Consider the following 23,851-nt stretch of genomic DNA (forward strand, 5'->3'; position numbering starts at 1 on the left):
GACTAAGGACCCATGTTGGACTCTCCAGATCCTATGTAAGCCAGATGCACAAAGGTGAGGGAAGCGCAAGATAGCATATGCCCTCTAGATGGCACAAGTGTCTGCTCTTCAATTTCAGTGGCTAGCCGTGGTGTGCCCATTCTCTTGTTGTGGGTCTCTCTAAAAAAATTGTTTTGTTTATTTATTTGTGAGGAAAGAATGGGCATACCAGGGCTTCTTGCTGCAAATAAACCCTAGCTGTATATGCCACTTTATGGTCGTAGCTTTGGGTGGGTACTGGAGAAGTGAACATATGTGGCAGGCTTTACAAGCAAGACTGAGCCATCTCACCAGTCCATTTTTAAGCATATTTCAAAATAAAGAGTAGGGGCTGGAGAGATGGCTTAGCGGTTAAGCGTTTGCCTGTAAAGCCTAAGGACCCTGGTTCAAGGCTCGATTACTCAGGACCCACATTAGTGGGATGCACACATCTGGAGTTTGTTTGCAGTGGCTGGAGGCCCTGGTGCGCCATTCTATCTCTCTATCTGCCTCTTTCTCTCTCTGTCTGTCGCTCTCAAATAAATAAATTTTAAAAATTTAAAAAATAAAGAGTAATAGAGTTAAAAAGCTTATTAAATTATTATTCAAATCCTGTCTGGCACTAAGATGGGGTCTGCTATATAACAAGTACTCAATAAATAATTAGTATTGATTATTTTCCATAACACTTGTTTTTAAATAATTTACTTACTTATTTATTTATTTATTTATGAGAGGGAGGGAAAGAGGCAGATAGAGAATGGGCATGCCAGGGCCTCTAACCACTGCAAATGAACTCCAGATGCATGCACTACCTTGTGCATCTGACTTATGTGGGTACTGGGGAATTGAAGTTGGGTCCTTAGGCTTTGCAGGCAAGGGCCTTAACTTCTAAGCCATCTCTCCTGCTCCTTATATTTTTTTTGAGGCAAGATCTCATGGTAACCCTGACAAACCTGAAATGCACTCTATCTCAGACTGGCCTCAAACTTAAAGGAACTCTCCAGAATGCTGGCATTAAAGGTGTGAGCCACCGCACCCTGCAAATAGTTTATAATAAATACAATTTTTATACTTATGTTAAACTACTGAACAAGTCAGCAATATAGTACCCAAGTCCTACATAAGTCCTTGAATAAAATAGTTTCACAAATTTTCTAGATTTGGAAAAAAGCCTGTGGCTAGTGGCTTCCTTGGTGAGCATTGTGTATCCATTCATGAGAAAATTAGAAGATAGGTCTGGGGACTGGGGGTGTGGCTAAGTGGTAGAGCACACTAGCATGAAAAGACACACAGAGCGAGCGAGCAAGCGAGAGAAACAGACTGTTGAAGTTTGCTGGCATGAAGCCCCTGAACAAAATCAGCTGATGGGAGGAAAGTTCTTATTTTGACTTGCAGTCACAAGAGGAAGTTCCATGATGGTGGGGAAAGCATGGTGTGAACACAGAGGCTGGACATCACCTCTGCCACAGCAGGTAGAAAACAGTAGCAGGAGAATGAGCCAAACTCTGATCAGGGGAAGCTGGCTATAACACCCCTAAGACACACATCTATTCACAGAGGAAGAGAGAACAGATCCAGGAGGTAAAGTGACTTTCTCTCCACAGAAAGGACTGGAAGGTCTTGAGTTCCAAAGTTCTGCTCTGTCACTATGGAAGACTACATGTAGCTCATCAAAGGCAAAAACCATTTATTTCTTGAAGTGATGTCTTAAATAAATTTATGCATGGTGGGGAACACTTCACTCCCAGTACTCAGGAAGTGGATCATAAGATCAAGGCAAAGGCTGAGCAACATCTCTCAAACAAAAAAAAAGGGGGGGGGGGCTGGAGAGATGCCTTACTGATTAAGCACTTGCTTGTGAAGCCTAAGGACCCAAGTTTGTGGCTCAATTCCCCAGTACCCAGGTAAGCCAGAAGCACAAGGTGGCGCATGTGTCTGGAGTTTGTTTGCAAAAAAACAAAAAATTCAAAAAACAATAAGGGATATGGTAGTACATGCAAGCACACAGAAGATGAAATCAGAGATCACTCCCATTCACAATTGCATCCAAAAAAAATAATAATATTAAAGTACCTTGGAATAAACCTAACCAAGGAAGTGAGGGATCTCTACAATGAAAACTTTACAACACTCAAGTGAGAAATTGCAGAAGACGCTAGGAAATGATATCTACACATTTAATGCAATCCCATCAAAATGCATTCTTCATGGAGATAGTAAAAAAAAAATTCATTTGGAAGCACAAAAAACCTCAAATATCTGAAACAATTTTGAGTAACACAAATAAGGCTGGCTTTATCACCATATCTGATTTTTACCTATATTACAGAGCCACAGTAACAAAAACAGACATGCTGATCAATGGAACAGAATACAGGACCCAGATGTAAGTCCAGGTAACTACAGCAACCTAATATTCAACAAAAAATGCCAAAAATACTCACTGGAGAAAAGACAGCCTCTTCAGCAAATGGTGCTGGGAAATATGTATCTGTAGAAGGATGAAGAGAGATCCTTATCTCTTTCCATGCACAAGAATTAAGTCCAAATGGATCAAAGACCTTAACATCAGACCTGAAGCTCTGAAAGTGCTAGAGGGAAAAGTAGGGGAAACCCTTCAACATATTGGTTTTGGCAAAGACTTTCTGAATATAACCCCAATTGCTCAGGCAATAAAACCACAGATTAACCCTATGACCTCATGAAATTACAAAGCTTTTGTACAGCAAAAGACACTGAATAGAGCAAAGAGGCAACCTACAGAATTGGAGATAATCTTTGCCAGTTATACATCTGACAGAGGATTAATATCCAGGATATACAAAGAACTCGAAAAATTAAATAAGAAATCAAACAAACCAATTAAAAATGGGCTATGGAACTAAATAGAGTTCTCAAAAGGAGAAATACAGATGGCATATAAACACCGAAAAAAATGTTCTACATCCCTAGCCATCAGAGAAATGCAGATTAAAACTATGTTGAAATTCCATCTCACTCCTGTCAGGCCTAAGTGAGGTCGGGGGAAAAGATTGAGTAAAGGAAAGGTGGAGGGAGGGCTAATCAAAATCTAATCATATGGAATCCTACTTTTTTGGACAATGGAACACTCAGGAGCCATAGAATGTTGCTAGAAAATTTTCAGGGCTAGGGATGGGATACCTTCCAGTGAGTTGTTGGCCAGGGAGGTCCCTGATGCCCCTAAAACATTATAGGCCATTGCCAAGGCCATTGGTTTCCCAACCAGGAATAGACAGTAGGACCCTATTGCTGAAGACTCCACATACTTGGGCTGCAAGGCCACTGAGAAATCCTGCTGGAACTGAGCTGAGAACCTCCTCCATGTAGACCAGTTGACAGAAAGCTGGAAGAAGCCATTCTACATGCAAGTTCAATGGGAGAAAGAGATATCACCAATGAAGATACTCCACAGTGGACACTACAAGCCTTATATTTGGCCAGCCAGGCCAAATGAGCCAACGGGTGCAATAGTGGCACCTCTGTCATGGTGGAAACCAACTGCCCTCTAATTGTACTGGAGGCCCACTCCATGGGAGGGAATACATCCCTGATACTTTAAACCTACAATAGGGGTAATCATGAGCCCTAGGGTGTAACGTCTGCTACTGTCCAGCTAAATGTATATATACTATGCTCATCCAACTGTCCAGTAAGCACTTCTCTTAATGTTCACACCCACATATTAATGCTACCCCAACTTTTTTGTTACAGAACTTTCTCTTTTCAGATGGCAGTGACCTTGGGATGACTACTCAGAAGGCACTATGGTGCTGAGAAGAAATGATAGAGGGGTGCTCAGCACTGAAATATCTCTATCACACCTTCCAAGGCTCAGGGTCTATTGCAGAAGAGGTGGCAGAAAGAATGTAAGAGCCAAAGGGAAGGGTAAGACTCCTTACAAGGTGCTCCTCCAGACACAAAAATGGCCTGGATATCCATGACTTCACACTACCTACACAAGACCATCATAAGAGGAAAAAAAGATGATGACATCAAAATAAGAGAGAATGATTGAGGGGGGATGGGATATGACGAGAGTGGAGTTTCAAAGGGGAAAGTCCGAGAAGGGAGGCAATTATCATGGGATATTGTTTACAATCATGGAAGTTGTTAATTATAAAAAAAACAGTCAAGCGTGGTGGCGCATTCCTTTAATCTCAGCACTTGGGAGGCAGGGGTAGGAGGATCCTCCTAAATTTGTGCATCTGGCTTACATGGGACCTGGGGAATGTAACCTGGGTCCTTAGGCTTCCCAGGCAAGCGCCTTAACTGCTAAGCCATCTCTCCAGCCCAAAAATATTTTTTAAAAATAAATAAATGTCTACAATAATTCAAACAGAAGAATGGAAAAGTGTATACCTAATGAATTATTTTTCTTAAATATTTTATTTATTTATTTATGGCTGGTGGGGGAGAGAGACAAAGAGGCAGATAGAACGGGCATGCCAGGGCCTCCAGCCACTGCAAATGAACTCCAGACACATGCACTACCTTGTGCATCTAGCTTATGGGGTGCTGCAGAATAGAACCTGGGTTGTTAGGCTTTGCAGGCAAGCGTCTTATCTGCTAAGCCATCTCTCCAACACCCTAATGAAATTTTTACCCACGTAAACCCAGATGCACAAAGTGGTGCATGCATTTGGAGTTTTTTTCTTGCAGGAACAGGAGGCCAAAGTGTACCCATATTCTCTTTGTCAAACAATTAAAAATAACAAAATGAAAAGCCTTGGGCTGGGGGAGATAGCTTGGCAGGTAAAGGTGCTTGATTGCAAAGCCTGTAAGCCATCTGATTTTCCAGCACCTACGTTAAGTCAATACAAAGTGGTACAAACCCAGCATGTGCACACACACACAAATATACATACACATACACGATTTTTTTAAAAAGTATGCCTACATTCACACAAAACGAAATTTTTAAAATTTAATTTATTTCTTTGTTTTGTTTTTCCAGGTAGGGTCTAGCTCTAGCCTAGGCTGACCTAGAATGCGCTATGGAGTCCTAGGCTTGCCTGGAACTCACAGCGATCCTTCTACCTCTGCCTCCCAAGTGCTAGGATTAAAGGCATGTGCCACCATGACTGGCCTTATTATTTATTTTGAAACAGGGGCTCACTCTAGCCTAGACTGACCTGGAACTCACTCTGTAGCCAAGACTGGCCTTGAGCTCATATTGATCATCCCACCTCAACCTCCCAAGTGATGATTAAAGGTTGATGACAGGCTAAAATTATTTTTTTTCTTTTCTTTTCTTCTTTCTTCTAGAGATGAGTGACACTGTGAACCCGAGTCTTTAAGATTTAAATTTATGTTGTTTCATCCCATGTACAAAACCATTTTTTTCCTACAAATAGTTTTTCTTTTTTTTGCATTAGGGGTTGTAAAAGAATGTTTTATCATGATTTCTTTTTGTTTGTTTCAGTAGCATTAAGACAAATTAAAAGTCCTAAACTCTGCTGCAAGAAAAAAAAAAGAAGAAGAAGAAAAGAAAAACTCCAATCAATAGAGTAGGAAGAGCCTCCTAAGTCCCTCTCAAGATGGCATCAGCCTGAAGTAGTTTAGAAGACTGATTAATCATATCACCCTTCTGTTTCCCCAGATTTTTGGAACCAAAACTCTCAGGGGAAGGCTGTAGCTGAAGGGAGACTTGGAGAGGGTGACATCAGTGCTACCATATGAAAGGAGGTGATGGCAACCAGAAGACTGGAAACCTTCCTAGTGCAGGAGACAAGCAACAATAGGGAGGCTCAGAAAAAGCCTGCAATATACAAATGGGGAAAGGCATGAGCTATGGAAAGGACCTATAAGGCTTTTGGATATATGTCTTTTCCATCTCTCTAGCCTACTCCATCCTCTGGAATGCCTTTATCGTTCTTAATAAACTATTTCTATACTCTTACTATGTGTGTCTGCTATAATTTCTTGTCCTGGAACACAAGAATCTGGAGAATGCAGCAAGAAGCAGGTACAATCCAAACTCAGTCTCTTCCCTGATTTCCCCCCAGTTGCTAGGGGGTGGAGACGGAATGCCTGGGGCTCAATAACAACCTACTCTAGCCAGTTGGTTCAGGGAGAAAACAAGATGGAGATGATTGAGAAAGATATTGACTTCTATCCTCGAACATGCTTTCAAACACCAACCAACCAACACACAAAACAAAAACAAAACAGGATTTAGGGACTGGAGAGATGACTACGTGGTTAAGACGTTTGCCTGCAAAGCTTAAGAACCCAGGTTAGATTCCCCAGTACCCACGTAAGCCAGATGCACAAGAGGGGGCATGTGTCTGGAGTTGGTTTGCAGAGGCTAGAGACCCTGGCACCCCCATTCTCTTACTGCCTTATACTCTCACTCAAATATTTTTAAAGAAAGGGTGATACTAATGAATATATAAATATATGTTCTATGCATGTTACATTACAGTTATGTTAATGGGAGCCCTAGAATGGAAAATGTGGGTTAACTGTAACTTAAAAAGTAGGCCTCGATGAAAATACTATACTAATAATAACAAAACTCACAATGGTGCGCCCGGGCTTACTTTTAACGTAAATATGTACATAAGGGAAGCCCTTATAAGCCTTATTGTCTTCTGCAATGTGGCCACAACCCACCAAGCCAGCCTTTCTGGTTCAGTCTTCACTTTGCCAAGCTTCCTCGGGGAGCCAGGCAGAACGCGACTCCCGCTCCATCCCCGCCAGGCTGATCTCAATCTCTCTGACCGCACAGTTCCCGGGCAAAATCCACAACTGGCTAACGCGGGGTCTTCTCGTGTGCACACCGTCCGCGGGCCCCCACGCCGAGCGACCACCGCCGAAGCCCAGCCTCGGCGGCTGCTCCGGGCGCGCTGGGCCCCGGCGACAGGGCCCTGCGCTCGGGTTTCCCGCCTCCGGGCTCGCCTCCCGCCCTCCGCCCGGGGCTCGGGCCGCCGTGGGGGAGGGGCGCCCGCACAAAGCCCCGGAGCGCGGGGAGCCCGCCCGCCGGCTCCCGCGGACACTCACGCTTCCTCCGGTGTGTGGCGGCCGCGCCGGGCGTCCGGACTAGGTCCCAGGAGCGAAGGGTGTGGGCCGAGCCCGCCGTCAACCCACCTAGAGGCTCCCGCGACCCCGCAAACGCGGAAGCACTCGGCGCGCCACAGCCCGCCCCGCGCGTGCGGTTCCGCCCCGCCCAGCTCCGCACGTCAGCGGCGTGGCCGGGACGCGCGCATGGGCGGCGCGTGCGCGCGCGGCCAGGGGGCGGGGCCCTGGGGACGTGGGCGGGGCCTAGCGGGCCGTAGCCGTCCCTAAAGCCCCTCATCCACAGATTCCCGCGCTGAAACAGACTAGTATCAGGGCTGGAGAAATGGCTTAACACTTGCCTGAAAAGCCAAAGGACCCGGGTTCAAATCCCCAGGACCCACGTAAGCCAGGTGAACAAGGGCGTGCACACATCTGGAGTTCATTTGCAGTGGCTGGAGGCCCTGGCCTACCCATTCTCTCTCTCTCTCTCAAAAATAAAAATAAAAATAAAAATAGAACCAGCGTTCCTGAGTAATGGTAAGAGTAACTAAGGTTACTTTGTTTGTTACTATGTATGAACCATTGTGAGCCGACGTCAGTGCTGTAGCACTATAGGCCCAGCGTGACGGAGGCTGTGGCAGGAGGATGGAAAGTATAAGGTTGTCCTGGTCTACATAGTTCAAGGCCAGCCTAAGCATAATTTTAGCGGGGGGAGGGGGAGGTTCGAGGTAGGGTCTCAGTCTAGCTCAGGCTGACCTGGAATTCACTATGTAGTCTCAGGGTGGCCTTGAATTCATGGTGATCCTTCTACCTCTGCCTACCAAGTGCTGGGATTAAAGGTGTGCATCTTTCTTTCTCAAAGAAAAGTTTAAAGAACAAAAGGCTCCAGATGGACATGGTGGTGCATAGCCACAATCCCAGCACTCAGGAGGCAGAGGCAGGGGGACTGCCACAGTATGAGGCTAGTCAGGGCTACAGAAAAGACCTTCTCTCAAAATAGCATAAAGCAAACAAAAAGCAAAACAAAACCAAATCAAGTGTGGTGGTGCACTCCTATAATCCCAGAATCCAGGAGACTGACAGGAGGATTTTGATTTCAAGAGAACAGGAGTAATGTTACGAATTACTTAAAAAAACTTGAGGTAGGGTCTTGCTCTAGCCCAGGCTGACATGGAATTAACTCGTCTCAGGGTGGCATTGAACTCATGGCAAGCCTCCTACCTCTGCCTCCAGAGTGATAGGATTAAAGGTTTGTGCCACCATGCCCAGCTGTAAATTTATTATTATTATTTTTATTTTTTTGAGATAGGGTCTCACTCTAATCCAGGCTGACCTGGAATTCATTATGTAGTCTCAGGGTGTCCTAGAACTCACAACGATCCTCCTAACTCTGCCTCATGAATGCTGGAATTAAAAGCATGTGCCACTATGGCTGGCTGTAAAATTTTTTGAATAGGTAATATTTTACATAATTCAGACTAAAAATATACATCTTTATGTAAAACCACACATTACATGTTTGTGTGTGCAGCCTATTTTCCTTTTTACCCTTAGGCTGTTTTGTGTTGCTGTAATAAAATAGGCTGGGAAACTTGTACAGAAAACAGGCTTATTTAGCTCACAATTTTGGAGGTTCAAGGCATGGCATCTTTTCCACCCTTGCAAGGGCCTTCTGCCTACATTCCAACATGGCGGTGGTGGGATGGGGAGGGTGCATTTGAGAGGGGGAGGTCATGACCCAGAAGCTGAAAGCTGAATCCTCCTTGTAACAACCCACTCTTGTGAACATGAACCCGCTCAACGAGAGGAGTCCTGAGGGCAGTGCTACACAACTACCTACCTTCCACTAGGTTCCAGTTCTTTAAAGTTGCAACACATTGCACCACTGGGGATCACGTTCACAGCATGTTAGCCTTTGGGGAGAAACCTTAGCATACTTGTCTTTCAGCCACCATTTCCTTTACTACTAACACTAGTTTCGTATTTCTTTCTGGTTTTCACTAAACACACATGTCAATATATTACTCTCCCCCCCCTTTTAAAATATTTTATTTTTATTTATTTGACAGAGAAAGGGGGGGAGAGAGAGAGAGAGAGAGAGAGAGAGAGAGAGAGAGAGAGAGAGAGAGACACACAAAGAATGGGCATGCAGGGCCTCCAGCCACTGTAAACAAACTCCAGACTTGTGCGCCCCCTTGTGCCTCTGGCTAAGGTGGGTCCTGGGGAATCAAACCTGAGTTCTTTGGCTTTGCAGGCAAACACCTTTAACCACTAAACCATCCCTCCAGCCCTCCCCCCTTTTTTTGCACACATATTTTAAAAAACAAGAACACATTTTTGGTAAAAAAAAAATTTAATACGACCATATAGTCAAATAATAATGGTTAAAAGACATTAGATACAACTTTAAAAACTTTACGCAAAAACTATACTTAAAGAAACAAAATATAAGCATTAATGTACTTACTATAAATGGATTGAGAACAATGAAATACAAAGCATTTTTTTTCCACTGTGAAGACTCTGAAAGCTAATGCATCTGGGTGCCATAGGTCTGTATGAGTTACACAGGTAAGCAGATTATAGTTTGTTCAACTTTTCAAAGTGTGTTACCTTAGATGGCTTTGGAAACTCAACAGAAATTGAAATAAACTATAGGGAGTGGAGACAGGGAAGGGAAGAGTAAGTGCTTTTTCAAGAAAGTTAAAATAAAAAGCCTATAGTGGGAAAAATACACTATATAAAGATAATAAAAATAAGTATATATACTACTTCAACATTACATATTGCCAATGGCCTTTATGAGGGCTTAATATTATAGATGTTTACCTGATTATTTTCAAAAGCACCTAGGTACCAAGAATTAAAAATAAAAAAATGCAACTCCAAGCAATCCACAACCTCCTTTAGCATTCTAATTCATCCAAGCAACCACACAGCTGGCATTCATTAAAACACTGAAAGATGGATAGACATGGTGATGCACACCTGAAATTATAGCATTTTGGAGGCAGAGGAGGATGATTGCTACAAGTTCAAGGCCAGCCTGGTCTACATAATGATTTACAGGTTTATCCATGGCCACATTAAGAAAAAAAAAAAGGTCAGGGAGGTGGCTCACTGGTTAAGGGCACTTGCTATGCAAGCATGAGGACCTAAGACCCGTTCCCCCCACCCCCGCCCCATTTCCCAGAGTCCATGTCAACGGCTGGGTGTGGCCATGCACATCCATAGCCCTATTACTGTGGGGGGGCGGGTGACAACAACTGAAGACTCCTTCCCGCTTGTTGACCAGAAAACAAGCTGCAAAAATGACAGCTGTGGGCTGAGACTCTGCCTCAAGGAAACAGGAGTATGAGCTACAGAAGACACTCTCCTCTGGCCTAGGTGTGTGCACATGGGGCACTCACACCTGCACACACATGTGCATATACCACACAACACATACCCTACACACACATGCCAATACTAAATAATTTTTTAGAAACCCAGGTTTGGGAGATGATTCAGCAGATAAAGTTGCTTGCTTGCAAAGCCTGATGGCCTGGGTTTGATTCCCCAGTACCCATATGAAGCCAGACACACAAAGGGGTGCATGCTTCTGGAGTTCATTTGCAGTGTCAGGAGGTCCTGGTGAGCCCGGGCATATTCTCCCTTTCAAATAAATGAGTTAAAAAAAAAAAAAAAAAGGCTGGTGTGTTGGTACACCGTTGTGATTCCAGCACTTGGGAGGTTAAGGCAGAGGAACAGGAATTCAAGGTCATCCTCAGCTACATGGTGAGTTCTAGACCAGCCTGGACTACCTGAGACCCTGCCTCAAAGAATTAGAAAGCAAACCACAAAGCACAACACACCAACCAAGCAAGAAATTCAGTAAGAAATTTATTCTATAGGAAACATATACGAAGCTTACCCAAGGAAAGCTTTTGTTAGCAAACTGAAGACACATAAACAGATGTAGTTATTTTGAAAACATTAAATTCTTTGGAACAGTAAGTTTGACTTGTTTTTAAAGTTGTTTGATGATCACCTTTAGCACTATTTAAATTTAATATCTAAGGTAATCATATTTTAAAGTGTCTAAACATGATAAAAATGCCTTAAATTAACAGTTTACTCCTGGTTCAAGTGGATTCTGATGTTACATTTAGATTTGACGAGAACTGTATTTTTTAGCATAGGTTAACCACTTAGGGTACTTGGCAAAGATAATTTATTTTTGTAAAAATACTTAAGTGAGGTGATATAAACTCAGCTTTCAATATAATGGACAACCTTTTTTTTTTCCCCGAGGTAGGGCCTCACTCCAGCCCAGGCTGACCTGAAGTTCATCATCTAGTCTCAGGGTGGCCTCGAACTCATGGCAATCCTACCTCTGCCTCCCAAATTCTGGGATTATGCCACCATTCACGGCCCATACATATTTTTTTAATTTAATGTAGGATCTCACTCTAGCCCAGGCTGACCTTGAATTCACTGTGATCCTCCTACCTCAGCTTTCCAAGTACTGGAATTACAAGGTTTGTGTGTGCCACCATGCCTGGCTATGTACAACAAATTTTAGTAAGGCTAAAACTATATAGTGGTTAACTTGTTTCTGGAGCTATCTAAAATAACAGCAATCCAGAAGAATCCATAGTGCCACCTATCAATCTCTTGTCTCTGAAAATATATCTGAAGTAGGAATCTTTCCACATACAAGTCTGAAGACATAAAAGGCACACACAACTCAACTCCTCTGTTTTTATGTATAGATCCTCACAGTAATTAACAGGAAAAAGAAATACAACTGGTGCGCACAATGACAAAAGTGGTAAAATTGAACCATTTGTCTTTCCTGAGTTTCAAAAAGGATATTTGACAGTAGAGATACAAAACATTTAACATTCACTAAAGAAAATCAGTTCACAAATCATTTTCATCTTTATAAGAGAATGTTCAACCACTGCCACATAAGAAACTCTTTTAGCAAATTTACTCTAGAACCATCAGCTGAAAGTTATAATATTTTAAACATCCCAAACAGGCAAAGGTGACAATACTCTCCCTGAGTATTTACATCATCTATTAAACCTACTTTTAATGGAGTAAATACTTGTATCTCAGTCATCTGGGAAAATGGTTACTGAAGATCCAATCTCATACCTGTGCAGTAAAGTCAGAGGGAATATTCTAGTAGAAAAGGAAGAAGATCACTTTGTCACTAATACAGGTGAAGGCTTGGAAAAGGATTTCAGGTTCATGAAAAAATTCACACAAAAAACAACTGTAATTTTCTTTGATCCAAGAAGCTTAACTTTGAGTTCCCTTTCCAACTGAGGTAACCCAGCTAGGTTTAGCAAACTTACCTCTACCATCAACTTACTTTTTGTTAAATACATTTTGTTTTTGTTTTTGTTTTTTTTTTTTGGTTTTTCGAGGTAGGGTCTCACTCTGGCTCAGGCTGACCTGGAATTCGCCATGGAGTCTCAGGGTGGCCTCGAACTCTCGGTGATCCTCCTACTTCTGCCTCCCGAGTGCTGGGATTAAAGGCATGCGCCACCACGCCCGGCTTTTCTGTTAAATACATTTTGATAGCTATCATTACTAATACTCTTCTTGTACTTTCATCAAATGTCAAGAATACTCTAGAATGCCAGGTGTGGTGGCTTATGCCAATAATCCTAGCTGCAAGGAGGCTGAAGCAAAGTTGCAGAGCTCAAAGCCACAACTTGTGGCTTCCAGGTCAACCTGGACTACAGAGTGAGACCCTATATCAAAAACAGAAACAAACAAGCAAGACTATTCTGGAAATTTCCAAGTAAAAATAAATCTTCTATAATATGATTAACTAATTTTTATTTTATCTATTCTGATCACAAACTGTAAAACTTCATGGTGTTTATGTGTGTACAAAACCATACTACTTACACATCTACACATGTACACAAAAACACTGACCCAGAGGGTCACAGCACTTACATCAAAAGAAAATCTGCCATTATGAAATGACAGAATAAAACCTAACACCAATGTGGTTGATATATCCCTTTCAATATGCTAATTACACCTTAATTTTTTTAAATCAAGGTTAAAGCCATCATTTATCAAGAATTAGTAAGGAAAGATTAAATTAGCTTTTAAAAATTATAGGATTTAAGGATTCATTAAATTCTTAGTGGCCTTCAATATGATGGTCATAATTTGCAAATATTTATGTAGTTTTAATTATGTAAAGATTATTATGAGGCTTGTGTTTAAACAAATTCTGCTTTGCAGGGTTTCCCTTCCAATTTACTATAACAAACATGGATATGAAAAATAAACATCACAACATGTAAGTAGTTAATACTTTTGCATTAGACAAAAATACTCAAATACAAAGTTATCTTCAGAAGATTTTTTTATGTGAAGTCTCTAGTTTTGGATAGATATGATCTTACAAATACACAAGAAAATAACTACCATTTGAAGAATCCTAGAAGCACTTCAAAACATATTATCTCATTAACTGTTAATGATTTTTAACTAGGCACATTATTTATAAAAGCATAATGCAAAAGATATTACCTATAATGTTAAAGTATCTCACTTATACATAAAACTCTCTTTCAACTAAAAAAACACTTTTATGAATCGCTTTTATGGTAATCACAGTTATGTATCATTGAAAACTTGTAACTTGAAGGTGGATTTGGTGACTCACACCTTTAATCCCAACACTAGGGAGGATGAGGTAGGGGCATCCCCATGAGTTCGAGGCCTGCCTGGGCTGCAGAGTGATTCCAAGTCAGCCTGGGATAGAGTGAAACCCTACCTCAAAACACACACACACGCACACAAAATGATGTGAGAAATAAAAAATTCCCTAAAAATGTATTTTTTAGTGTTCCTCAGATTTTAGATTCTAACTAAGCATTAAAGTTTCTCCATGAAATGTGTGTATTATTCTAAGGTGAGGAATGAGGAAAACGTTTGCCAATGTTGGGGTTTTGATTACTACTTTGGTTCTAACAAAAATCTAGTGACAAGACAATTATTGACAAGGAGTATATAATTATCACGTGAGACAGAAAACTGACTGGAAAGTCAAAATATAGTAGCCTACCTGGTACAGCCCTATAATGTAGAATTTATCGGTCCACTCAGAAACCATCATAATTATTTATGCTGTAGGTCCTGCCATGACCACTTACATGCCAAGAGAAAAAAAGTTGACATTCTTTTCTGAAAAGTTGAGTTTTATAACATGGAGTTGCAAAATCTAAATAAAAGCAGTTTGACTTCAAGAAGCTTGAAAGTGTTGATCAACATTTTAGACAGTGGCTGTCAAAATGGATTTACCTTAGAAGACTAGAACTAATGCTATTAAATTTTTCTCAGACAGCTCAATTTTAAAAGAAAAAATGGACCCACTGGAATAAGTGGTCCCTGTTTTAGTCTATAAAAGGCATCTACCTTAACACAGAGTCTAGGATTTTTAGCTCTTTACAAGACAGAAGGATAACCAGGGAAGAGGTCCTCAACAAAGCACCAAATTCATGAGGTAAAACCCTAGTGGGGCTTGGTAGGGAACAAGGCTCTCCTTGTTTTTCATAAAACTATATTGTAAAGTGAATTTTTTTCTTTGAGACAGAGCCACAAGCAGCCCAGGCTAGCATCGAAACCACTATGTAGCCAAGACAGGCCCTGAAGTCCTGATGCACTTGCCTCTATTTCCCTTACAAGTATACACCATCATGCCTCGCTTTTTGCCACATGTCTTTAAGGAAAGAGTTTTCTTAGAGGACTTGGAGATGATGCATCAATAAAACCCTGACAGTCACTAGGGTCACTTTTTTTTTTCTTCAACTGTTATTTTTTATTCTTAGGAATTAACTAGTAATTTTAATCTCCCTACTTTTGTATTTTATATCTAATCTCCACATAAAAATGAAATTAGAGTACTGTAACGAAGCCAAACATGGTATTTTACAATACTCGAGTTGTTATTACATTTTTATCAATTAGAGAAAAAAATACCCTTCAGTAAAATTAGACAGTTTGGACATATAAAGTGACCAAGATATTTAAAATTGATTCCTTCTCCTCAGGATATATTTTAAGCATTCTTTGATGCAATCAAACCTCAGTCATGCCATTTTCAGTACATAAATAACAATAAAGAAACAAATATTCATAAAAGACCATTTACAAATTTCCTAAAATGTTTGCAGATAAGAATTATTTTGTATTCCACGTAGCTTTCTTTCAGTTTTGTTTTGTTTCTTTTTTTTTGTTTGTTTCTTTCTTTTAGACCAGACTGGCCTTGAACTCAAGGTGATCGATCCTCTTGATTCAGCCTCCCACAAGTGTGAGCCACCATACCTGGCCACACTAAAAATTTTTTAATGCAACAAGAAGTACAGTTTTTTCTAATTACAGGAAAGGCTTTATTACAGTCTGAAATATTGGTATTTTGGGGAGAAAGGCACCAGGATTATTGTCTTTAAAATCTAATTTTGCATCATATGGCACAAAAGAGATTAAGTTTCCACTTGAGATTTTAAAATCTCTCCTCTTGAATTGGCGTGGCTTCTTGGGTGAGGTATCCTGGTTTTAGAGTTTAAAGCATTTCTCGTTGTATCTGTGAATAGTCACACAGCCATGATAGGACACTGGCCTGGGCATTGCAGCTACCCCTGTGATGATACTTGTCGCAGGATCATAACACAAAATAGTGTCTGTGGCTTCTCCATTTTCCCGTCTTCCACCCAGGATATAGATTTTACCATTACACACAGACATACCACAGTTTTCCTGTTTAACCAAATACATAAAAAACATTTAGCTGTTGAAGATAAAAGGATTTGGTAATAAGCTGAAAAATAAGACATTCTTTAACACAGTCAAAAAAAGAAGGAGGGGCTGTAGAGATGGCTTAGCAGTAGGGTGCTTCCCTACAAAGACAAAGGACCCAGGTTCGATGTCCCAGGACCCATGTAAGTGATGAACAAAGTGGCATATTCATCTGTAGTTCGTTTGCAGCAGCCAGAGACCCTGACATGCCCATTCTCTCTCTCCCCCTCCCTCTTTCTCTCTCAAATAAAAAAATGTTTTTTTGTTGGTTTATCGAGGCAGAGTATCACTCTAGTCCAGGCTGAACTGGAATTCACTATGTAGTCTCAGGGTGCTGTGATTAAAGGCTTGCACCACCATACCCAGCTTTCAAAAGAGTTTTTGTTTGTTTGTTTCGAGGTTAGGTATTGTATGTAGCTTCAGGCTGGCCTTGAACTCACAATGATCCTCATATGTCAGCCTCCCAAGTGCTGGGATTAAATGCATCCACCACCTAGCCTGGGTTAAAAATATTTTTATGGGCTGGGGAGATGGTTTAGCAGTTAAGGCACATGCCTGTGAAGGCTAAGGACACAGGTTCGATTTTCCAGGTCTCACATCAGCCAGATACACAAGGTGGCACATGTGTCTGGAGTTCATTTGCAGTGGCTAGAAGCCCTGGTGAGCCCATTCTCTCTTCTTTTTCTCTCTCTGTGTCTCAAATAAAAATAGGTTAAAAAAATTTTTTTATTTGATAAGAGATAAAAGGACAGAGAAAGAGAATGAATGGCTGCCTAGGGCCTCTTGCCACTGGAAATGAATCCTCTTGCCAGCCACAAGCACCACTTTGTAAGTGTGGTTTTATGTGGGTACTAGATAATCAAACCATTTGCCAGGCTTTGCAAACAACCTCCTTTAACCACTGAGCAATCTCTCAGCACACATTTTTAAAAAAAGTACTTATTTATTTATTTATTTGAGAGAGAGAGCGGGGGGTGGGGGAGAGAATGGACACACCAGTGCCTCTAGCCACTGTAAACAAACTCCAGATGCATATACCACCATGTGCATCTGGCTTACGTGGGTTATGGGAAATCAAACCTTAGGCTTCATAGGTGAATGCCTTAACCAGTAAGATATCTTTCCAGACTCTACTTATGATTATTATTTTGTTGTTGCTGTTGTTTTGTTTTTCAAGGTAGGGTCTCAACTCTAGTCCAGGCTGACCTGGAACTCATTCTGTAGTCCCAGACTGGCCTTAATAAACTCAGGAACTCACTGCAATCCTTGATCCTAGGATCCTAAATCCTGCTGGGATTAAAGGCATATGACTACTTTTGTCTTTTTGCCATTTAATATTCTAAGCAGTTTATAAAACAACAGTTTGGGATTGATTCTATTTACTGTGTACTGTAAAACTGGAACATGATTCATCTTTTTTTTCATTGATTTGCATTAAAATTGCAGGCATTCTTTTACAAACTGTTCAAAATAACCTATCAGTACTGACCACACAGACACCACTCAGTACCGGTAAATCAGAAGAAACCGTGGCAGAGAAGATAATCCCTAAATCCCAGCACCGTATTTACATTTTACATTTATTTATTTATTTATTTATTATTTTATTTTATTTTTTTTTGGTTTTTCGAGGTAGGGTCTCACTCTGGCCCAGGCTGACCTGGAATTAACTATGTAGTCTCAGGGTGGCCTCGAACTCACGGCGATCCTCCTACCTCTGCCTCCCAAGTGCTGGGATTAAAGGCGTGTGCCACCACGCCCGGCACATTTTACATTTAAATGATTTGTCCTAGTTAGACTTTAGTATATAGTTTTAAAAAAAAGCATATTTTTTTCTTGAAATTCATGAAGTCAGTGGTTAAATAAAAAGTGTGCCATCTGTCCTCTGCTGTAGACTATGTTTCTTTTTCTTTTTTCTTTTTTTTTTTTTTTTTTTTTTTGAGGTAGGGTCTCACTGTAGCCCAGGCTGACCTGGAATTCACTAAGGAGTCTCAGGGTGGCCTCGAACTCACAGCGATCCTCCTACCTCTGCCTCCCGAGTACTGGGATTAAAGGCGTGCGCCACCACACCTGGCTAGACTCTGTTTCTTTTTAAGATTTATTTTTATTTATTTATTTATTTATTTATTTATTTATTTATTTATTTATTTATTTGAGGGAGAGAGAGAATGGGCAGACACATGCACAACCATGTGCATCTGGCTTATGTGGGACCTGGAGAATTGAACCTGGGTCCTTAAGTTTCACAGGCATGTGCCTAAACCACTAAGCCATCCCTCCAGCCCTAGACTCTGTTTCTTTTATCTCAATCATTTAATACACATTTGTTGTACACCCTGGATTAAGGTAGACACTGGTAATTATCTTCCTAAACTTATCTTTTTATGCAGTTTGGAAGGTTCAAATGAACAGTAATTCTTAGTGGAAATGAATTATTTCTTAAAATCTTCACTGTGAGGCAGGGCACACACCTTTAATCCCAGCACTTGGGAGGCAGAGGTAAGAGGGTTGCTGAGAGTTCAAGGCCACCCTGACAATGCACATAGCAAATTCCAGGTCAGCCTGAGCTATAGTGAGACCCTGCCTCAACCCCCCCCCAAAAAAAATTACTGTGACAAACCACCAATACAAGGAAGCTTAGATTAAAAAAAAATATTGGGAGCCGGGCATGGTGGCACATGCCTTTAATCCCAGCACTCAGGAGGCAGAGGTAGGAGGATCGCCGTGAGTTCGAGGCCACCCTGAGACTCCATAGTGAATTCCAGGTCAGCCTGGGCTAGAGTGAGACCTTACCTCAAAAAACCAAAAAAAAAAAAAAAAAATTGCTTTTCCTGGGCTGGAAAGATGGCTTAGTGATTAAGGTGCATGCCTGCAAAGCCTAAGGACTCATGTTTGACTCTCCAGGTCCCATGTAAGCCAGACTCACAAAGTGACACAAGCACACCAGGTCACACGTGCACAAGGGGCTGCACGTGTCTGGAGTTTGATTTCAGTGGCTGGAGGCTCCGGCATACCAATTCTCTCTTTCACATTAAAAAAGGCTACTCTGGCTGGGCGTGGTGGGGCACGCCTTTAATACCAGCACTTGGGAGGCAGAGGTAGGAGGATCGCTGTGAGTTCAAGGCCACCCTGAGACTCCATAGTGAATTCCAGGTCATCTTGGGCTAGAGTGAGACCCTACCTTGAAAAAACAAAAACAAACAATAAAAAGATTATACTCATTCTGTGCTCTCTCTTTCATCAGTTTAGGCAGTGTTATTCTGAACACAATATATTTTTTTAAATTTATTTATTTGAGAGTGACAGACACAGAGAGAAAGACAGACAGAGGGAGAGAGAGAGAGAATGGGCGCACCAGGGCTTCCAGCCTCTGCAAATGAACTCCAGATGCGTGCGCCCCCTTGTGCATCTGGCTAACGTGGGACCTGGGGAACCGAGCCTCGAACCGGGGTCCTTAGGCTTCACAGGCAAGTGCTTAACCGCTAAGCCATCTCTCCAGCCCCTGAACACAATATTAACTAGAGGTAGTATCTCAAGGTCAGCAACTATAAAAAGGTGTTATACTCAAATCCTGTTCACTATCCTTATAGGCTATGCTACCTCTTATGTACCTTGCATACAGGATTAACTGAAAATTAACTGCTACTTCATTTAAAAAATTATTTACTTTATTTTCAAAGAGATAAGAGAGAGAGAGAGAGAGAGAGAGAGAGAGAGAGAGAGAGAGCGCGCGCGCGCGCACACCAAGGCCTCTTCAGATGCACTGGCCACTTTGTGCATTTGGCCTTACATGGACACATGGGGAATTGAACCCAGGACATCAGGCTTTGCAAGCAAGTGCCTTTAATCACTGAGCCACCTCTCCAACCTCTACTTCTTCATTTGTTTACTAATTCAATAAATACACAATGAGTATGAATAAGTGCAAGATACGTAAGAAATGAATTAGAACAAACAGTATCCCGAAGAGGGCTAAATTCCACTATGGAAAGCAAACATTTAAAACCATAAAGGTGCCAGGCTTAGTGGCTCATGCCTATAACCCCCAGCATTTAGGAGGCTGAGGTAGGAAGACTGCTATGAATTTGAGGCCCTTGGGCTACAGAGTTCTAGTTCAGCCTGGTTTAGCCCAGTGAGACCCTGCCTCAAAGACAAAACAACAAAAACAACAAACAAACCCTTAAGGATGCTGGGCATGGTAATAGACACCCATAATCCCAGCATTTAGGAGGTAGTGGCAGGATGATCTAGAGTTTAAAACCAGCTCCTGTTACCTGAAACCCTGTCTCAAAAAAACAAAAACAACCAAACCAAGCCTAACTTCAGGATTGCCGTAACTGGGCTGGAGAGATGCTCAGCAGTAAAGGCGCTAGACTGCAAATCATGACAGTCTGGGCTGAACTCCCTAGTACCCACATAAGGCTATATGCAAAGAGCGCCACATGCACGTGGGGTTCCTCTGCAGCAGCAAGAGACCCTGGAACACCCAATCTCAATCTCTCTTTTTCTCTCTCTGCTTTTAAATAAATAAACAAAAATATTTAAAAACCAAAAGAGCTGGGCAAGGTGGTGCACACCTTTAATCCCAGTACTTAGAAATCAGAGTTAGGCAGAGGTAAGAGGATCATTGTAAATTCCAGGCTGGCCTAGAACTATAGAGTGAGTTCCAAGTCAGCCTGGGTTAGAGTGAGACCCTACCTTGAAAACAAACAAAAAAGGTAAGTATTTAGAAAAAGACTAATTAGAACATTACTGTTTGTGTTTTTGGTAAGAACCAAGTAGAAATAATAGGAATACAAAAAACAAGCTCCAGGCTGGAGAGATGGCCCAGTGGTTAAAGGCACTTGCTTGCAAAGCCCAATAGCTGGGTTTGAGTCCCCCAAACTGATATAATGACAGATGCATAAAGTGGCATATGCATCTGGAGCTCATGTGTGGTGGCAAGAAGCCCTGGAGTGCCCATTTTTTCTCTCTACTTCCCCCCCCCAAAAAAAAAGAAAGAAAGAAAGAAGCAACAACAAAGAAAAGACCACAGAAACTGGAGAACAGAGCTGATATGCTGGAGCTAGGAAGATGGCTCAGCAGGTAAAATACTCCCTATGCATGCATGGGGACTTAAGTTCAGGATCTCCAGCACCAATATAAATGCCAGGTAGGCATGGCAGCCCACCTGGAATTCTCATGTTCAGAATGTGTAAAGTAGGAATCGCAGGGGCAAGCTGTCTAACCAGACTAGCCAAATCAGCAAGTTCTGGGTTCCAGTGATGGACTCTGCTTCAGTAAGCCAAGAGGACGGTAACCGTGGACACTTGACATCAGCCTTTTGCCTCCACCTGCAAGGGCACATACACACACATGTCCACATACATACATACACCAAACATGAAAAATATCACAAAACAATGAAAAGCAACAGAAAACAGAAAAGAGCTGATGTGCTGGACTGATTTAAGAGAAAATGACAAGTATCTAATAAAGTTTGGATATGAAAAAAGGCTTAGAGAAGAGGATGCGTTCTATTTTCTGTCTGAGATCTTGGAACACCATGGAAAACCTCTTTTGAACCTGGAGATAAAACAATATTCTCGGTACTGAGTAGCAGATGGAATTACTTAGGAATAAACCCGGAAGAGGTCAGAAGAAAGAGGCTCAAGCAACATCGTATTTATCTTTTTTTTGTTTATTATTTATTTATTTGAGAGCGACAGAGAGAGAGAGAGAAAGGCAGATAGAGAGAGAGAATGGGCATGGCAGGGCCTCTAGCCACTGCAAACCAACTCCAGATGCGTGAGCCCCCTTGTGCATCTGTCTAACGTGGGTCCTGGGGAATCGAGCTTTGAACCGGGGTCCTTAGGCTTCACAGGCAAGTGCTTAACCACTAAACCATCTCTCCGGCCCAACATTTTTTTGTTTGTTTGTTTGTTTGTTTGTTTTTTGTTTTTCGAGGTAGGGTCTCACTCTAGCCCAGGCTGACCTGGAATTCACTATGGAGACTCACGGTGGCCTCAAACTCACAGTGATCCTCTTCCGTCTGCCTTCCGAGTGCTAGGATTAAAGGCGTGCGCCACCACACCCAGCTGGTCCAACATTTATATTTAAAGGTTTAGTAGAAAAAATAAGAAGCTATAAGACCGAACAGATGACTAACAGTGAGAATTTTAAGAATGCAACATCTCTATAGAGTGAGACTCTGTCTCAAAACAAAACAAAAACCTGAAACACAACAAAAAGAATAAGAAATCTTTAAAGTGGTGCAAGAAGACACACATTTTCAGCATCAGAAGCAGTATTCTGGTGGAAGAAGGAGAAGAGCAAACTAGAACCCAAAGGCTGACGGAAGGCCCTTTTGGAAATGTAGGGGTATGTGGAATGGTGCTCCAGGTAGTGTGTGGATGGATGAGTCCTGAACACAACCATATCCTTTACAACAGAAACACATTACCTAGCCTCTAACCAGAGAGACAACCAACCTGAGACCATCTCTTCTTTTCTCAAATATGAGAGAAAGGTCAGGAGGACTGTAGCAGAAGTCTAAAGAAAGTGAAGGGAATAAAACAGCAGCTTATATGCAATGCATATTTCATGTGGAGATGGTGAAAGAAATCATTTCACTAAAGTAATTCCTTCCGGCTAAGGATGAAACTTAAGAGTGTTTGCCTAGTGCTAATGAGGCCCTAAGTCCAATCCCCAACACTGTAAACATCAAAATAAGTTCCTTATAAGGAATTTTTTTCCCCCCAAGTCTCAGGCTGGTCTTGAACTCATGATGATCCTCCTCCCTCTGTCTCTTGAATGCTGGGATTAAAGGTGTGTGCCATTACACCCAGCTTAGAAGGAATTTTTATGTGGAACTTTAATAAAAGTATGAAATAATTCAAGTATACACGAAATATTGGAAAAGTGAAACTCCAGTGTATTAAAAAGGATCATTTGGGCCGGAGAGATGGCTTAGCGGTTAAGTGCTTGCCTGTGAAGCCTAAGGACCCCAGTTCGAGGCTCGTTTCCCCTGACCCACGTAAGCCAGATGCAAAGGTGATAGATGCATCTGGAGTTCATTTGCAGTGGCTGGACACCTCGACACACCCATTCTCCCTCTACCTCTCTCTCTGCCTCTTCCTCTGTCTGTCGCTCTCAAATAAATAAAAACAACAACAACAAAAAAGGATCATTTAACTTGGTCTCTTTCTTTCTCTAGCCCAGGCTGGCCTGGAATTCACTATGTAGTTTCAGGGTGGCCTTGAACTCAGTGATTCTCCTATCTCTGCCTTCTGAGTGCTGGGATTAAACGTGTGTGCCACCATGCCCAGCTACTTGGTCTCTCTTAATTTTGAGGTTGGGGAAGATGCTTAAAGCCTGCTGGCCTGAATTTGATTCTCTAGTACCCATGTAATGCCAGACTCACAAAGTGGCACATGCATCTGGAATGCCTCTGCAGTGGCAAGATGTCTTGGAGCATGCATTCTTTCTCTGTTCACAAATAATGAAAATATATGTATATACTGGTCATGATGAGGCACACCTTTAACCCCAGCACTTGGGAGGCAGTGGTAGGAGGATTGCCATGAGTTTGAGGCCACCCTGAGACTGCATAGTGAATTCTAGGTCAGCCTGGGCTAGAGTGAGACCCTACCTTGAAAAACAAACAAGCTGTACATATATACATATATAATTTTTAACATCTTTAACAAAGGTTTTATTTTATTTATTTGAGGGGGATACAGAGAGAATGACAGAGAGAGAGAGAGAGAGAGAGAGAGAGAGAGAGAATGAGCACTCCAGGGCCTCCAGCCACTGCAAATGAACTCCAGATGAATGTGCTGCCATGTGTATCTGGTTTATGTGGGTACTGGGGAATCAAACCTGGATCCTTAGGCTTTGCAGACAGGTGCCTTAACTGCTAAACCGTTCTGCCAGCCCCCACCCCCATTTTTTAAAATTTTTATTTGAGAGAGGCAGATAAAGAAGGAGAAAGGGACAAGAGAGAGAGAGTACA

The 23,851-nt window shown here is 41.8% G+C and overlaps 2 protein-coding genes across 9 annotated transcripts in view; both read right to left on the bottom strand.

Annotated features, from left to right (window-relative positions):
- Positions 1–7,192, bottom strand: part of Yeats2 (YEATS domain containing 2) — a 101,634-nt gene extending 94,442 nt beyond the window's left edge. For 5 of the 6 annotated variants that reach the window (XM_045148968.1, XM_045148965.1, XM_045148967.1 and 2 more), the window contains exon 1: positions 7,045–7,192. The gene's annotated coding sequence lies outside the window, so the exon portion shown is untranslated. Of the gene's footprint in view, positions 1–6,657; positions 6,779–7,044 lie in introns of those variants that run through there. The other variant, XM_045148964.1, reaches the window with a different exon arrangement.
- A 4,578-nt stretch (positions 7,193–11,770) lies between these two features.
- The window catches only part of Klhl24 (kelch like family member 24), a 44,035-nt gene continuing 31,954 nt past the window's right edge, over positions 11,771–23,851 (bottom strand). For all 3 annotated transcript variants that reach the window (XM_045149729.1, XM_045149731.1, XM_045149730.1), the window contains one exon: positions 11,771–15,819. In XM_045149729.1, the coding sequence (XP_045005664.1) occupies positions 15,619–15,819 (201 nt within the window). In that variant the 3' untranslated portion in view covers positions 11,771–15,618. The remainder of the gene's footprint in view (positions 15,820–23,851) is intronic.

Source organism: Jaculus jaculus, chromosome 5 (genome assembly GCF_020740685.1).
Source record: "Jaculus jaculus isolate mJacJac1 chromosome 5, mJacJac1.mat.Y.cur, whole genome shotgun sequence".
Taxonomy (NCBI): domain Eukaryota; kingdom Metazoa; phylum Chordata; class Mammalia; order Rodentia; family Dipodidae; genus Jaculus; species Jaculus jaculus.